The 18,424-nt window shown below is 43.1% G+C and overlaps 2 protein-coding genes across 2 annotated transcripts; one reads left to right on the top strand and one right to left on the bottom strand.

Moving 5' to 3' along the window:
• Positions 1-46: 46 nt before the first annotated feature.
• MAM_07057 (Armadillo-like helical) lies at positions 47-4,991 on the bottom strand (the record flags this gene model as incomplete). Its single annotated transcript, XM_040825855.1, has 7 exons — positions 47-73; positions 132-514; positions 577-2,788; positions 2,851-2,981; positions 4,126-4,489; positions 4,556-4,753; positions 4,812-4,991. The coding sequence occupies 7 exons, from the start codon at positions 4,989-4,991 to the stop codon at positions 47-49; spliced, it is 3,495 nt and encodes a 1,164-aa protein (XP_040676074.1).
• A 1,371-nt stretch (positions 4,992-6,362) lies between these two features.
• On the top strand, positions 6,363-8,759 carry MAM_07056 (G-patch domain-containing protein; the record flags this gene model as incomplete). Its single annotated transcript, XM_040825854.1, has 1 exon — positions 6,363-8,759. The coding sequence occupies one exon, from the start codon at positions 6,363-6,365 to the stop codon at positions 8,757-8,759; it is 2,397 nt and encodes a 798-aa protein (XP_040676073.1).
• Between the last annotated feature and the right edge of the window lie 9,665 nt (positions 8,760-18,424).

Here is an 18,424-nt window from a genome sequence, read left to right as displayed (position 1 = left end):
AATCTGCGTCGCTCTTTTCGGCACTATCCGCATGACAGCCAATAGCTTAGGGTCGAGAAAAGCCTTGTTTGGCCTGTAGACGTGTTAGCAGGCCGTGGCATATCGGGGCCGCGCGGTCATGGGGACAACACTTCACTTGCCTTCATTTGTTCGATGCGAGCTTTCAGTTGGCTTGTAACTTCAGCAGCACGTCTCCAGCTCTCAACTCCGCCGCCATTCGTAGGCTGCGGTAATGTGGAAACAGGCCTTTCTCGAGTTGCTGATGCGGTTGGCTCGAGAGACTCGTATGCAGAAGGTGCAGTACTCCTTAGGCCCCTAGCTGGAGAACCACGCCCAGACGACGCTCCGCTTCCACTACGGCGAAGTTCCGGGCTGAGCTTGTTCCTCGGGTAACTCAGTTCTCCATTCTCCTTTTCCTCCGACACGGTACTAGTAAAGCTCATTCTGTTGCGGCCGGTGGACATCGACCCTGAATCGCGATAGATACCGACATCATCGTGCGTCGGTGACGTGACTGACCAATAATTAGCATGATAAAGGTCGGCTTCTACTGCAGAGCCATGGTGGGTTACATACCTGGACTTCCCATTCCTGGCTGCGCTCCCAAGCCCTCGGCCAGGCTCAGTGCTCTCTTCAAGCGCTCTAGCTCTCGTCGTAGCCTTTCGTTGGCCTGACCGGTCGCCTCGGCGTCACTTCGGGCCCGGACAAGCTGCGTCTCCTTTGCCTTGACGCTCAGGACATCTCTAGTATGATCTTCTATGAGGCCAGCATTCTGGTTCTTTAGCTCTTGGATCTCAGACATGAACTTATTCCGCTCTTGCCGCATATCGTCGACTTGGCGAGACAGTCTTTCGTTGGCTGCCCGAAGCTCTTCTAATTCTGCACGCTCAGCGGCAGTGAGGCCACTTGCCGGCGGCGGAGAGTCAGCGGCAGGCATGATTGAAGCTGCGGTCGGCTTCGCGAGTGAACGACCAGCGAGTCCCCGGGACAACGCAGCTCTGGGCTGTGGAGGCGGTGCTACAGGTTCGTCATCTGGAGGCATCACCGGAGGCGTCGCGGGCGGGCCTGCGGCTGGACGCCGGGGAGACAAAGCTCCAGGGCCACCCAGCGTCCGTTTCTGGGGGGCCTTTAACGCGGCTAAGCCGGACGGTTTGGGGCCTCCTAGCTTGCTTCCGGCGACCGCAGGCTTAGATCCTGCTGGTGCTGGTGCGGTAGGAGCCTCTGCAGGCATGACGGGAGCACCGACTTTCTTGACAACGGGCCTTTTGGCACCAAGTGGTTTCTTTGCCGAAGGAGGAGGTACTTTCGCTGCCGGCGCGGGCTTGGGCTTTTCCTTGGCCTTGACCTCGGCCGTCTCGAAGAACTCTTTCACCTTCGTCTTTCGAATATCGTCGAGGCCGTCCAGATATGGAGTCATGGCTCGTTCTCCAAGGATCTTCATCACAGTTCCAAGAATCTCAGCACCGCCATCTCGAAGCGCGGGGCTGCCCTCTGAAAGCAATTTCTTGCCACTTTCGCAAATGGCGGCAATCTCAGGCTTGGCGGGAACAGTTCTGGTAGTCCGGAGGCACCGAATCAGAAACTTCATTGTGCCTTCTTTTACTTGCGGATTCTTGTTGCTCAGATACGTAGTGATGTCTTCAAGACAGTCGGTCAAGCTCGTCGAGACGAAAACAGCGTCTAGGGCAGCTCCAAGGGCATCTGAAACTGACGCTTTCTTTTCTTTCAAGCGATCCATAATAGGCTGCATTACAACCGCTCGGTACTTGCCATAGCCTTGTCGCAGGCCCCTGGCTAGCTGTTCGATACACTGCGCCGCTTGTGTAACGACAGCAACATTAGCGTCCTTCATACACTTGGCGAGGCCGCGATTTACTTCGGCGAAATCGCTGTCTTTGATGCGGGGAACGTTTACTGCCTGATATAAGGCTTCAACTGCTTCCTTTCTATCTTTCCACTTTGAGGATGCGAGCATGTCGGAAAAGTCTGCGGAAATCTTTTTCGTGATGTCCTCTGGCTCAGCAAGCGAAAAGACATCGACCTCAGCCGCTTCCTCGCCATCCTCTGCTCCGCCCTCGCCATCATCTATACCAGCTGGTGCAGACTCTGCGGCGGCTTGCTGGGATCGAAGCAGTCGCTCTTGCTTCGGTGGGGGCTCAGCCTTGATCTTGTCAAATTGGGCCTCGAGATCCGTTTGTTGGGTTGGTTTGAGGTCACCCCAGAACATGGGCTTCATGGCTTCTCGTAACCACCTGTATAATTCCACCGTGAGGTTGGTCGCCTCAGCACGAACGTTTTTGTCAGCAGCGCCAAAAACCTTTGGCAAAGTCTTGAGCACCGGCTTGGGGTCAACTATTTTGCATCCAAAGTTGTGGAATATGGCTGTCAAGGCGTTCAGTGTAGCAGCCACGTTCTTGGGGACCTTGTTGGCAAGACCAGGTAAAACGTCTTCGACCACAGGTCCGGCGGTATCGAGTTCAATGTAAAGAAGTAGAGCCTCTTGGGCGTTCTGCTTCGTGGCTGCTCTCGTTGATGATAGACACTTTTCCACCATGGGCGTGATTGTCAGGCCACGGGTCCGCAAGGCGCAATCGCGTCCGCCGAATTTCAGGAAAGCGCACAAAGCAGCGAGCGCTTCTTGTTGTGCGGCGACATTGGAGTCGGTGACAGCAGATTTCCACAGATTGGGGTCGTTGAGGAACGGCCGAAAGCACGGATCGGTCTCGTCCGGTGAGACGGAGAACTGTTTTGCAGCATCTTCGTATGCTGCTTTCCTCACCTTCCACACCTGTCGAGGACGAGTTAGCTACAGCCTCCATCACAGGCAGTCCCGGGGATCACAAATCAAACCTTGTGAGAAAATCGGTCATTGAGCGGCAAGGAGCTAAAGTCCTCCTCTTGATCCGCCATTATCTCAAAGCGTCGGGTGTGGGATTCGCGGTGCAGCAGTGGTTGTCTCGATTGAGGCTTCACCAAACGGACTAACTTGTGAATTAGCACGAATATCCTTGGACGGTGGTGATGCTCATCCATAGCCCCCTCTGGATGCAAAATGCTCATCGACGCCCCCAGAAATCAAGCTATGCATATCAAACAAAGGGTTGCAAAGACTCGAAGCGGTAGAAGCAACCTACCAGCAGGAGACGCTGAGGCTGTGGAAACGCCAGCAGATGGTCAAAGCTAGTACAGCCCAGGTTGAATGGCCAGCACGAATGAAAGCGTAACTCGAAACGAGACGTTGAAACAAGCAGGAACTCGGGACAGGCGGTACTTTCTTGCGGTTGGCCGAGAAGAAAATAGAGGGCAAAACACTTCAAGTTTGCGTTGGTCGTGACGTCCCAGGGCGGGGAGTGTCGGTCGGGGTAGCCGCGAACCTAGCCGTCGGACCTATGTGCAAGCAAGTCGAAAAATATATATATCGCCGTCTAGATAGCGCGCAAACAAACAGGTCAAGTAGTGGAAAGGTAGAGACAGCAGCGACAGGACTCGTTTTGGGAAACAATGTTTTGCCTGCTTGCGACGGGGATGTTCGAAATGTTTGGCGGGGCCGGTTCTGTCGGCGTCTTGGGCGTCTGGACAGGGGGCAACGGGCCCTGACGCCGCAAGCCAACTGTGGCTGTGTGGTTGCTGCCCTTCCTGAAAAGTCTCCTGGCCAGGCGTTGGGAGGGATCCAATCAGGGGTCCGCAACTACGTAGTCTGGTGGCCACGTCTCGTGTCCGTCTGAAATGCTGTCTGTCATTGGTCAATCAGTCCGTCGAGCGCGACAACAGTGGCCTACCCTACACTAGTAACGTACTGTAAGTGGCAGATAACGCGAGAGAATAATTCGCGACTCAAACTGTCTTTTCGCTGTTCATTTTTGCGTTCTCGCATTATTGCCCCCGCTCAGCTGAAAGTGCAGCCTGTAAGCATATTTTTTTGTTGAAGCTACCTAGATACCTCGGGTGCATCTGTCACACCAGAAAAACTAGTGTGGCCACCCATGCTACGGGTGTGCATCTGAACCCGTCCCCTCGTTGCCCGGCGACGGAAACAGAAGTCCGCATCGCAGCCCAAGCATCTCCCTATGTTTCTTCGCTTTTGATTAAGTGTGCTTATTTGTTGACTCATTATATATGCCCTACTGATTTTTTCCCCATGAATTTGTAGATTCTTTACTCCTCCATATTCGGAAGTGTTCAATCTCTTAGTCAAGAACATCAGCGTGCTGATCCTGATTCCTGACCATCGCGACGCTGCAAGCTCCCATGTCGGCCCGTATGAGGCATAGTTGTCGCCGACAAAGTCTTGGGAGAAGGTGCTGATTGATGTGACACCGCGACCCGCGGACGGGATTGAGAAATTGGACTGGCCTCCAGCAAAGCTATTTTCTACAGTGGCAATGCCACTAGCTGCGATCCAAGAGACGGCTTGGGCCAGGAGATGCTGCGGCCATTGAGTTGGAGCCCCAATAGAAAGGGTGATGATATTCGCGGCATCCTCAGCTGTCTTTAGCCACGCGTTTATCAAAGTGTTCCTAGTGCTAGTATTGTCGGAGCTCATTACTCGTCACACCCCTAAAAAGACGTTGGGCGCCACGCCGATGTAGTTTGAGGATATGGAGAATACGGCCAATATGCCTGCGACAGAAGTGCCTGACCAAGTGCAGTTCACTGGGCCTCCTTTTTTGCCGTCCTTGGCAAGGTTATCTCCAAAGGAGACGCGATAACCTGGTCCGAAGCAGCCCCCTTTGGCATCGTGTGTGTAATCGACCTGTTGTCATCTCACATCAGCACTCGAATAACTTGGCTTCTTGTCGGGAAACCGACACCGCTGTCGACTGTACACCCATGAAGACTTCGTTTCCTGTGAGCCCTGCTTTATGCATCTTGTCTGCCTGTGTCATAGCAAGGTGCCATTGGTCACTCCTAGTATCCCTAGTCTGGTGCTGTTCATGATGCTGTCCAATTTGTTCTGGCTGCTCCTCAACACCATTCTTGACTTCTGACATGATCTCAGACTCAGGCCATACGTCGCAACAATCCTTTGTTAGTGCCCCTATATCCATGTCACTCGTTACGTGCTTACTTAAAGGCCGCGAAAGAAGGAGGAGTCGAACTCTGTCACAATACCTCACCGCCCGCTCTTTTGATGGTAACTTCAAGTCTGTCCACCTCCTTGCTGCTTGGTGACTCAATAATGAAAGAGCCGGGAGCTGTCCCAATGCCATTCTCGGCGGGATAGAGGGATTGTTGCTGCCTGAGATGAGCGGATGCCCGGCGCGCCACGCCAAACAAGAGCGCATGTTCAAGGACGAGCCATGGCTGTTCGACGGTTATACAGTTGATTGTTCCAACTGTAGCATTACCACGTCGTTGCTACAAAGTACACAAAAGCTTCTCCTATTATCTCCAGTCTGGAGTGACGCCATGCGCGGTCTTGAGGGTTCTCGGGAAATATTGCTCACGGATGTATTTATGAAATGGGGCTGTGATGCCACAAATCGGAGCGACAAACTTGACGTACATTGATGCTTTCCCCATTTACTTTTGCACAGAGATAAAACTTCTGCCTTTGCGTCTGAAAGAGACTCAGTCGCACCAGTATGTGTGTAAAAACAATAGTCGACTCTGGGCCGGACGGCGATTTGTGCCAGTTTCACTGCCTCAACTTCGAATCGTTTGTGGCGCACGCGTGCCTATTCACGGCGAGTAAAGCATCGAATTGCGGTTGCGACTGCGATTGTTGGCAAAATCAGTAGCATCATCACACAGCCTTGATTATGCTTGAAATTAAGATCCAGGGCCCTGTGTACTTGTCGAAATAGGTCCAGCTTCGGAGACTTTGCGGAATAGATAAGATCCGAGATAGCGACTTCGCCGGCCATGCGGAGGATGGCAATAAGTTTGAGAGCCATGACCATGTACTTGAACAACTCGGTGCGGAAGAGACAACTTTCAATCAACTGAAGCGGAAGGCATCAGACCCATCCCAGATACCATTCATATATGCGGGTGTGCTCTTGTACGCCTTGTTGTTCTGACCGGAAAGCCATGACATCGACATCGGTGCGTCAACTGGTACTCCTAACACTTTTTGGAGCCACCGCAAAGAGGCTGCAACATAATTACGGTCCCGTCACAAATGAATTGTTGGTGCTAACCAGAGTGGATGAATGGACGCAGACTAAGTAGTCGACAACGGCTTACACTACCCGCAAGAGGAGTCATGGGTCACGTGCCGATAAGATCAGTAGCCGCACTCCCTGCCTAGGCAAGATAATTACGTCGCCGCAACATTTTTTGTCTTCAAGTTATCGGCATGTGCAGACCCGCTGCGCTCCAGGATGAAGATCAGTGAGCTCTAGAGGGAACACTTCGAAATGTCAGGAAATGGAAGTGTCCCATTCGATCCTTCACGGCTTGCCAAAGCTGCCGCTGAAGAAGAGTTCTCGACGTCTGCTTCGGATGACGAGGATGATTACCGCATACCGGGCATGACGGCCGATGACGACGATTTTGGCGATTTTAATCCGAGAAAGAAGCGGCGACTTGGGAACAACAACAAGGAGAAGACGGCGCTCGGCATCTTTGGTTCCGATAGTGAGGAAGATGGCCCGAGGTCCAGATGGAAACGAAAGTCTCTGAGGAAAAAAGGCATGACCTTTGTTTCCACAGCCTCAAAAGAAAACGGATCGGATGATGGCATGGAACCTGAGGATAACAGGCCGGTGTTGGGCAAATCGAATAGCGGCCAGGATACCGGTGGCAAAGGCCAGGACAATCGCTCTGAAGACGATGAAGATGGTGACGACGACGACGACGACGACGAAAGTACAATGGATGGTCTTGGCTTGGAATTTGGCGAAGAGCTAGACTCTCTATTTCAGCGAGCTACACAGAACCAAGTTCAAAGCACTGATAAATCTCGACATCCGAAAGTGAAGTCCAAGTTCACAGGAGGCAGCGTACTTGGATTGGGGTTTGTACCGTCGTCCACAAACGAGCCGGTATTGCAGGAGTCGGCTGCGGCCAAGGAGCCGCCCCAGAATAAACCACAACACAGCGCCTTTACCAGTAAAGGAAAGATTAATGCCAAGGGCTTCGGAGCGAGGATGATGGCTAAAATGGGCTATGTTGAGGGTAAAGGTCTCGGCAAAGAAGGTCAAGGACGAAACGTTATCGTTGAAGCAAATCTGCGACCACAGGGCATCGGCCTGGGAGCTGTCAAAGAAAAGTCGGAACACGAACGTCGGGAAGAAAAACGGCAAGCAGAATTACGAGGCGAAACGGTGGTCGACTCAGACGAAGAGGAAAAGAAACGCAAGAAGGCGAAAAAGAAGGCTCTCGGTGGTATAGGTGGCAGCGGTGCCAGTACGCCACGACGGCAAAAGACGAAGTACTTAACGGCCGAGGAACTGAGGGCTTCAGCACCAGGCTTACAAATTCCGGATGCATTCGCGCCGATTTTGGATATGACTGGGCCTGGGAACCGGATGCTGACTTCGACAAATGGAATCATGACACCGACCTCTGGTGTTTCCGAACCAACCGAGCTGATAGAAGCAAGGAAGTTAGTTAAACGAGCACACGCAGACCTTCAGGCATTCTCTGAAGAGTGGAGAAACCTCGAGGAACGAAAGGCGTGGGTCAATGTCGAGTTGAGAGAAAGAGAGCAAGAAATGGAAGATCTACTGTCAGACTTTGAGAAGCTTCAAACCTTCTCAGACTTGGTTGCAGACCAGCTCACTACGGATTCGAATTGGGACCAGGTTATCAGCTGTTTGCAGAAAGTAGCTGAAATTGGTGCCGTCAATCCTGACGCAGCGGATACAGCCGTAGCTGCCATCCACCCTTTTTTCAGAGACGCCGAATGGGATCCTCTTGTCGAACCACTGAAATTCGCGTCTGATCTCAAGGGACTGTCAGCTTTGCTCATGAAGCCAGAAAACGAGGGACGATCTGTCGACAAATGGCACTCGGGCCGTACGCAACAGGAAGGGATCTATCGCAGACACCACAAAGCCACAACTCCGTACGAAAGCATGATGTACAAGAACTGGCTTCCACGGGTTGTCGCCGCGGTGCGGGAATGGGACCCCTTGACACCGAGCCCCATGCTTGACGTGGTTGAGACCTGGAATGACCTTCTGCCCCCCTTTGTACGAGCTCAGGTCATGGACCACGTAGCACGAAAGTTGGAGGCAGCGGTCTCGGACTGGAACCCGAAGAAGAAGCGCCAAAGTCATCATCTTCCGCATACGTGGCTGTTCCCATGGCTACAGCATCTGCCTCCACACCACCTAGACCCCAAGGGCACCGGCCTCGTGGCGGACGTCAAGAGAAAGTTCCGTCAACTCGTTGATGTATGGGAATTTGAGCGCGGAACAGTGCCCGGGTTGAAGCAATGGGAAGACGTTTTAGGCAGTCAGTGGCGACCGCTTATCATGTCTCATGTGCTACCGTCAATAGGGCGATACCTGCGGACAAACTTCCGCGTGGACCCGGCAGAGCAAGAGGTTTACCTGCCCATCCTCACGGGTGTGATGCGGTGGAACCGTATGCTTGGCGACGCCATCATTGCCGAGGTGCTTGTACAAGACGTCTTCCCAATGTGGTACGACAAATTACAGGAGTGGCTAGCTCTTGGCGAGGCAGATCTTCAAGAAGTAGCCGAGTGGTACACCTGGTGGCGAGATGTGTTGCTGAAGGGCATGGCCAATGTTGAGACGGTGAGGGCTGAACTGGACAAAGGGATGCAAATCATGAATGTCGTGTAACAGGTGCATCAAGAGTCAGTGGCTTTGGACGAAACCAGCACTGCATTTGCTGACGAAAATGATTAAGATGATTCTACGCGTTACGTCCGTGTATGTACAACAATACAGCACACAGTGTTCTACGACACAGGAAATCAGAATTCAATCCACGTGCCATACGTTTGGCACGTGCGTTTCCCGACACACTACCCGGTTCTGGTTTTCAACAGGCATGGCACGGCACGGCAAGGCAAGGCCAAGCCTTTTTGCGTTTTACCTCTGCGGGCTGTAGTGTGTTTCTCGAGAGATGAGGCGAGTCGCGGTAAGCAACGCGGATTCGAGGTGGCCAAGTAATGGCTAGGCAGGGAAATCAAGACTGGCCAGAAATAATAAACAGAAGAGATATGCGCTACGGGGTAGTAGAAGCGGGAATAGCGTCTATTTTGATTCTCCGCAGTTGACATGTCACTTTGTTATCCTTTCCATGCACATGGCACAAGCAGGTTCTGTATTCACGTAGCTGTCGCACGAGGCACCCGCTCAAATAAGTGCCTAGGTGACTTGTTAAATACTTAAGTATTCAGTTAGATGGCCGTTGACTGAACGATCTGTGGTAGGGCCTCCCAGGATGGATTCTGGAACCTGTTGCAAAGCAAAAGCTGGACAAGCAACAAGCCTCATCTACCTCACCCAAGAGCAGGGCCCAAGGCGGGATTCACTCCCTATAATAGTAGTAGCAGTTGCATTGGTTGGAGAAGAAAAAAAAAGCGAGTCATTGGGGACACAGGCTGACTTGATGTGTCGGATGCCAGGGATTCTTGCGGTATTGCGATCTGGGGATCTGGCGTTTTGTCGATAAAAATTTGCCAAATGCGAGATGAAACAACAAAGAGTGGGCGCAGGGTGCATGGGGGGCCGCAGCTGGGATTATAACGGAGAGATAATCGGACGGTTGTTTCGAAGCCGTTGGAGAGACGTGGCAGCCTGAGGGGAGGAGTCGAGCTTGACAAAGACAGAGAAGTGCGGAGGATGGAGCATTGGATAGTTGGATAGTGAAGCCAGTTGACGGTGCCTGGGCAATACACGGTTGACGATGCCCTGCTCTGCTCTGCTCATGACAACGGCAAGTCTCGGGAACAAAGACGCAGCAGCGGATGGATGAAGTCTGGTGAGAGAGACGACGGAGCTGACTGAACTTGAACTGAACTGGGCGCCCCCAGTGCCCCCCCAAGCGCCAATTTACCTGCGGCAAGTGTGCTCTGTAGCGGCCGGCTCCAGTGCTGGCAGTTGACGGCTTCCGGGCTCCTCAACATAAAGTACATAAACACTGTATATAGTGCACAGGGACCAGGCCCACATAATAATAGAGCCACGGCTACCCATAGGCCTGTTAGCTCCCGGACCTTAGGCGGGCCCCACCCAAACAACCCAATATTAGTTCAAATCTTGGTATTTACTCCGTACTAATCTGTTCTTCCGCCTCGCACAATCTAACCTTTAGGTGGTTGCTATGTGGAGTTCGCCCGTACCCTTGTCCAAGTTGGCTATACATTTACTTTGCTCTGATATATATCATTGTCTTTAGATGACTGCGCCGATTTGCATCACGTCCCAATGCGGACTATGTCAACTCGATGTTGCTTATGGTGAGGAAGTAGCGGTCTGTACGCTTTATCATTCTTGCTCTCGCCGAGAATCTCGCGTGTTGACTTCCCTTCCAGACAATTTCAGAAATTGGAAGCGAATCATGGCTAAAAGCTTGTGTGGTGGACTGCCTTGCGATCATGCTGGCGGACTTGCAATCAGCTGCCATCCAGAGTGCCTTCGCATTGCTGAACTTGAGTGTTCGGAGCGACTAGTGAAGGCGACCAGACATACCTTTCAAAGCACCACGGGAGAGAAACATCGGCGCCGAAACTGGATGCTGGATTCCTTGAGCTCCAAGCTCCAGGCTGGCATTGCCATCCCAGACCGCAAAACCCATGTTGGGCGACTTCCGCCAGAGATTTGTCGTCTAATAGCCGAACAACTACTGTCATATTATGCTACGACCCTTGCTCGCAGTTTGTGGAAACCCCCTGAGCAATGTCGTATAACGCTGGACCGCACGATATGGTGCAATCATGTTCATTTTGAGGGGGAGGAGTACATCTCATCCCTGTCGAATTTTAAAAGCCAACAACACCCAGCACTTCTATTCCGTCCATCAACGAAGTTACCTGACCGTTTATATACACGGGAGAGCCACCTCGGTCTTACAAAAGCACTTTTCTCTAATTCGGACGACTTGCCCGTGTTCGGATGTATTCCCAATACGTGGTGGCGAACCTTCGACCTCTCTGAGAGGAATCTCACAATTCTTGGTGAATCGGATGTGAGTATAACTCTTTCAAGTTCCTTAGGCTCTACTAATAGCTTTTTAAGGGCATCAAACTCCGTGGCCTAAGCGTTGTTGGCCAGAATCCGGTAGCATGGAGCGTGCCCCCAATAGAGCGAATTCGATTTGAATATATCAACCTAAGATACAGAGGTGACGCCAGTCGCATGGTAGCATTCTCTTGTAACGATCCGCTGATAACTGGCTACTCTATTCTATGGAACTATCAAATAGCCATGATTCATGTCCATAAAGATAGTGAGGACCTGTCTTTTTATCAGTTAATGCCAAATGCACGTTGGCTATATATGCCAGTAGATCAAGGAGAGCTTATCACCGAAATTTACACAGGCTCTGGCTGGATAGGACGAGATAGCGCCATAGGAGTTAGTTTGACCACCTGCAAATCCCAATCTACAAGGAACTGACATGACAATTGTTTAGATCAAAACTAACAAGGACCGCGTTTTTTTAGCGGGCATTTACTCAAGAAGATCTTCAAGGCAATGGGCTCTTGTAGACCAACCAGTTCGGACACCTAGTCGCAGTTTCTACGGGACTATCGACGGCCTAATTAATATACTAGCTTTTGAAAATCAATTTCAGACGAAATTTGGCCAACATTTCCAGCAACCCACATCTTCACCTCATTCTATAATCACAAATCAAGAAGATTACTTCTACAATTCGTTAGACCTTACAGGTTTAGTATTCATTGCCCCTTGTAGAACGAAAGGCGACAAGGCCGTAGATGGCCTGTTATTGCATTTCGCAGATGGACATCGGGACAGTGTTGGTGAAGTTCGCCTGGACTCATTAGGCCAAACGCTGAATATTAGTGAGAAGGAGACTGTAGTTTTAGGTTTCAGGAGGCATGATGGCAGATATCCTTATGTTTCTGATATTGCAACCTCGTCCTCAAAGTTTGAGTCAGGCTTCATCGGCGAAATTCGCCTATTTGCCGTCGGCAGGTTGGAGTGGTTTTGGTCTCACCGGCAGTGTTACGTGATATATGGGGGAGAAAGGAGTCCAGAAACTGCATAACCTGTACTTAACTTTTCAAACTTTCTCTTTTACTGTGTTAATATAAATATCTACTAAGGTTAAGATGCCAATCATCCGCGTAAATCTGTACCCGCTAAGTAGTAGAAGTAGTCGCTGTGCACGTTTCTACTTAGTCTCTGCGCCAAGCTGCAAGGGATTGAATCGATCACTTAACTACAGCGGGTATAATAGCAGTTCTAATGTCGGCCAATTGAGGGACCCTTTATAATATAATAGATAATAGATAGAGCTTATATAATCTAGTTAATTACTAAATATAAAATAATAGGGATTCTTAAGGTATAATAGAAGTAACTTTAGATATAGTATAAAATTATATATAATAGTATATATTAAAGAGTGTAGTTATAAAGGCTTAATTTCCTCTTTATTTAGTTAGAGGGAAGAAGAGTTATTAATAGGTAAATCTAAATTCTATAGTAGAGCTGCTAAATTAAGTATAGATAGTAGCTTAAAATAACCTTAGTAGCTAAAAATAACTCTTATAGCTGTTTTCCTTCTATAGAGTAAATTAGCCTTTATAGCTTATTAGTCTTTTTATTAAATTTTAGCTAGTATTTCTCTCTTAACTTTAATTATATATACTAAGAAATATAAGCGTAAAGTATATTAAATTCTTATATATAAAGTATATATAAATATTTCTTATAGGTAATTTATATGCTATAGTTGTTTCTCTTGTTTTTATATATATTTTTTGTAGTAAGCAGTATCTACTGCTAATATACCCTCTTAGCTATATATTAAATATAGCTAGGTAAGTTATAATAAGTAGAAAATATAAATAAAAGATAAAATAATAAGTAATAAAGATAGATAAAATAAGTAAAAAAATAGATAATAAATAGATAAAAAAGTAGATATAGCTTATATAGCTAATTTATTAAATTTTTAATAGCTTCTTTAGCTAGAATAAAGCCTTTAATATTAAATAGGCCTAGTTGTTATTTAAAATTATAGAATTTTTGCTTTATAAGAAGTTTTATAAAGCTATTAGTAGGTATTTCTAAGGTTTTTAGATATTTTATATTAAATTTTCCTTCTTTATAAGCCTGCTTTATTTTGTAATAGACCAGCCCTATTGGGCCATAGCGGGTGCCAGCCGCAGTCATCCCGGTGGTTTGCCGGACCCCTTGACCGTTAAGTCAAAAGGGTACGTATTGAACAAGCTGCCCTAGCTTGCTCAATCTGGCACTATATAGGTCCTGCACGGGCTTGTCCCTCTATCGCGCATTGCAGTGCTCGCGCATTGCAGTGCAGTGGCATCCATTGCTGCGCTTCCATTAAGGTCGAGCATAGCTCAGACCATGACATATTTAAGCGTTATATATATTAATATACCTTAGAGCTGTTTTAACTCTAGAAAGGTCTAGGGTAACTATGTCGGCCAATTGAGGGACCCTTTATAATATAATAGATATAATAGATAGAGCTTATGTAATCTAGTTGATTACTAAGCATAAGATAATAGGGATTCTTAAGGTATAATAGAAGTGACTTTATATATAGTATAAAATTGTATGTAATAGTATGTATTAAAGAGTGTAGTTGTAGAGGCTTAATTTCCTTTCTATCTAGTTAGGGGGAAGGAGGGTTATTTATAGGTAAATCCTATAGTAGGGCTGCCGGATTAGGCATAGATAGTGGCTTAAAATAACCTTAGAGGCTTAAAATAACTCTTGTGGCTGCTTTCCTGCTATAGAGTAGATTAGCCTTTATGGCTTATTAGTGTTTTTGTTGAATTCCAGCCAGCATTCCTCTCTTAACCTTATTTATATGTGCAAAGGAATGTAGGCATAAAGCATATTAAATCCTTGCATACATAATGCATGCAAACGTTCCTTGTAGACAATTTGTGTGCTGCAGTTGTTTCCCTTATTTTTATAGGTGTTTTTTATAGTAGGCAGTATCTGCCGCTGACAATATTTATATACACGCAGGAGACAGGCGGATCCTAGCTGGCATAGAGCTAGAGCCGCCCTAGGGAGCGAAAACAGAAGCAGGCAGGGTTTTTCTTCCCACTAAAGGGTTTTCTAGGCCTAATATAAGAAGAAGATATACTAGTTATATAGCTTTATAGCTATCTAGAGTATTTAATATATATAGTTAATATTATAATTAATAAAGATAGTATCTTTATAACTTAAAAGTAGCTATAAAAAGCTATAATAATAATAGTAAAGAAAGTTATAAAGATAGCTAAAAAACTATAATGATAAGTAAGTATTATAGCTAAAGTATATTTAGCTTAAGCTTTAGTTTTCTTCTTTTTTTAGTCTTAATATAATAATATTATAAAGTTCTTATAAAAAGTAATATAATTATAAAAGTATATAAAAAGTAAGCTACTATTAATATAGTAAGTAGCTATAAACTAAGCTATTAGCTATAATACTACTATTACTATAAAGTACTTACTAAGTAGTAATACTATAGTAACTTTTTAAAGTAAAGTAAAATAATACTAAAAAAAACTAGCTAAATTTAAGCTACTTTTAGCTTAAATATACCTATATATTAATAAGTACTTAGTATAATTATTAAAGAGTTTTTAACTAAATATATAAAGATTAAAAGCTTTACTAAAGAAATAGTAAAAATAAATAAAGTAAGAGTTATATAAACTACTTTATAGTAACTTTAAAGTAAGTATACTATAAAAGTACTTTTAATACTTAATATAAAAAAACTAAAAAATACTAATAAGTTATACTAAAAAGGCTTAGTTTTTTAAGCTAAAATATTTAATATTAAACTATATAATAAAGCTCTCTACTTAAAGTAGTACTTTAACTACTATAATATTAAGTATATAGCTAAATACTATAAAGTAATACTAAGGTATAGTTAGTATACTATTAAGTACTATATAAATAGAGAATAATTATACTTTATAATTACTAGTAATATTAAGAAAAAGTATATTTTATATAATAAAGTATATTTAGCTTAAAACTAAGCTTATATTATTTGAAAAAAGTACTAAAATAAAGCTAAAAAAATATTTAAGAAGTACTAAAATAAAGCTAAAGAGAAATACTTAGAATACTTAATAAAGTTTATAAACTATTAATACTTAAACTACTACTACTAGTAAATTATAATTAACTTTAACTTAAAGTTAAGTAGAGAATAGCTTACTTAAAAAAGAGGCTATTTACTAAAAAGCTAAAATAAAATAAAAAATATAATACTTTTAGCTTAAAGACTAACTAGTATTTTACTATATATAAGCTACTTTTTATTACTAAAAAATACTTTAGTACTAAGAATTAATATTATCTCTTTCTTTTAAAATACTTAAGATATTATATTAAAATATTAATAAGAAAAATAACTTTATTTATATAGTACTTTACTACTAGCTTAATATTAACTTAATAGTAATATAAAAGTAAGAATAAATAAAAAGAAGCTAGCTTTCTAGCTTAAAGCTTAGTAGCTATAAATTAATATATTACTAAGGTAGAAATATAGTATATATTTATACTTAATATAAGCTTAGCTTATAGTTACTTAAAAATAGTAGTAAAAACTAAGTTAATATAAAAATTAAAAGAATTAAAGTTATATTACTATACTTAAAACTCTATAAAAGTAAAAGCTAAAATATATCTTTATATAATATAAAGGCTAGAAAGACTTAAAATAAATATATATTAAGTAAAGACTTTAACTTTAAGTACTGTTAAGGACTAGCCTTACAGGCTACTGTATATAAGCGTTACTAGTATTAACTATAAACTTAAGGAGAGAAAAAAGAGAAAGGAGAAGCTCTCTATCCCTTCTTTTCCTTTTATTATATATATATAGATTTAATATATATTTAAAGCGTACTTAATAAGGCACTAGTATAGTGCTTTATACCTACTTAAGCCTATAGCTTAAGTCTATTATATACTCTCCTTCTAGTAGGTTTATTTATATTACTACTATATAGTAGAGATAGATATATAGTATAAATCCCCCTAGTAACTATATATCTCTACTTTATATTTTTTGCGTATAGTATATACTTAGCGTGCTTCTGCTTTATAAATAGTTAAGCAACTTTATACTGCTTATTCTTATTATTTTCCTTCTAATAAGTATTACTAATACTCTTTTTATGCTACTAAAAATTTTTATTTCTAAAGATTACTACTACTATGCCTGCCTTCTTTCTCTATATTGCTTCTATATTACCTCTATTATTCTAAGTATAATATAGTATATTCTACGCACTTAATTTAGTTTTAGGGAGTCTGCTGCTAGCACGCTCCCTCCCCTGCTCCTGCTGCCCCTGCTGCTATACTATAACGCTTGCTATATAGGCAAGTACGCTATAGAAGGCAACTCTAATAATAACAACCTCTTTAATAGAGAGGAAGTTCTAGGAATATATACGCTATATTAGCACAAGCTTATTAATACTAGCTCTACTAGTTGCATCTCATCTCTAGCTCTACTACAGCCTATAAGTAGTGCTGCAAAACCTATAAAAAGTGTATCTAGAAGGCGTACCTCTATGCTGTAAACTTTAAGCTATACTACTAACAGAAGAAAGTACAGCAAATTACAAATACTAGTAGGTATATTATATTTACTATATGCAAAAAGTCTAGCAAGAGCTTTAGTATATATACTAAATTTTCTATATAGTTTAATTCTATAACTAAAAAGTTTAATATATTATTAAAGCAAGCCTATATTGCCTCTAGTTCTATCTGCTCTTTATATATACTAGCTAATTTATTCTCTAGTAATATAAGCGCTAATGCTAATTTACAGGCGCTAGTGCTTACTAGCATATTAATGCTCTTCTGCTGCAGGTATATACTACTCTCTAACTAGCAGATGCTAGTAAATTTTTTTTAGAGCTAAGCTACTATAGCTTAGAATATTAAGCAAATACTATATAAGTAGTAAGTAGAGTAGGTAGAGTTACACTATAAATGCACTAACTAGCAGAAACTAACTTATACTCTAGTTAATATACTTTATAAAGAGGCAACTCTCTATAGCTAATATATTTGCTTTTATACTTCTAAGACTTTAACTTATCCTTATGGTAGAGAAGAGGGTAATTATAAAGGTAATAGTATTTAGAATACTATTTCCTCTCTGCCTTCTCCCCCTTCTAATAATTAGGTTATTAATTTAACTAGCAATAAGTTACGCTTAAAGTTGCCTAAGAGGCTAGAGCGCCTGTTTTAGTAGGCGCTATATTAAGTGTGGGTTAAGTATAAGTTAAGTATATATTAAGCTCTATAAGTATATTATCTCTCTCTTTTCTTTCTTTTTTTTTTAATTATAATTTTTTTTTTGCTAGCTAGTCTTTATATTAGTATAACTATAGTTTATTTTATTTTATTTATTTATTTTTTTTTTAATTAGTTAGCTCTATATATTATGCTATTACTTAGAAATTAATTACTTATAAATTAAGCTTATTATATATTTATATATCTCTCTACTTAGTTTTAAATTAGTTAAGCACTATAGTATTTTAAAAACTCTTAAGTAGTTTCTATATTAGTTATATAATATAAAACGTTTAATTTTACTATTAATAAAGATAGCACCTTAATTACTATATACTTTACTATAACTTAATTAAGTTTTCTACTAAAGCAATTTATTTTAATATTATAGAGGTTTAACTACACTAAATCCCCTACTTAGAACTTTTTAGCTAGGTATTGCTATTTATTAGCAGCCATTTATAAGTTTCTTTATCTTAAAGAGTTTTATCTGCCTTAATTGGTACTAGCAGCAGGCAGAAGTCCTAAAGCACTTAGCTAAGCAGTAGGTTAAATACTGCTTACTTAATTAAGTCTATATAGAATACTAAGTATATACTATATAGAATATTTAATTTTACTATTAATAGAGATAGCACTTTAATTACTATATACTTTACTAATATTTATATTAAAAAACTTTTCAGCCTTTAGTCTACAGCACTACTGCGCTAGCTTAAGACTGCCTCTAAAATACAAACTAATATAAGGACCTTCTTTCTTGCACTTAATTGCCTCTACTTATAATGCTGCATAGCAGCTGCTCTAGAGGCAAGGCAGTAGAGAAGATACTAATAGTTATTAATAGTAGTAATAAGGGGCTTACCTAGAGTTACTACTACTTAAATATAAAAAGAGAATAGTTTAATAAATAAGAACTAGGCAGTAATAAGCTGCTTATAACTTAAGACTAACTTAATAATACTTAAAAAGAAGTATATAATAAACTTATAAGCTATATT

This window comes from Metarhizium album (genome assembly GCF_000804445.1).
Source record: "Metarhizium album ARSEF 1941 chromosome Unknown scaffold_27, whole genome shotgun sequence".
Classification (NCBI taxonomy): Eukaryota; Fungi; Ascomycota; class Sordariomycetes; order Hypocreales; family Clavicipitaceae; genus Metarhizium; species Metarhizium album.
This window is presented reverse-complemented; position numbering and strand designations above follow the sequence as displayed.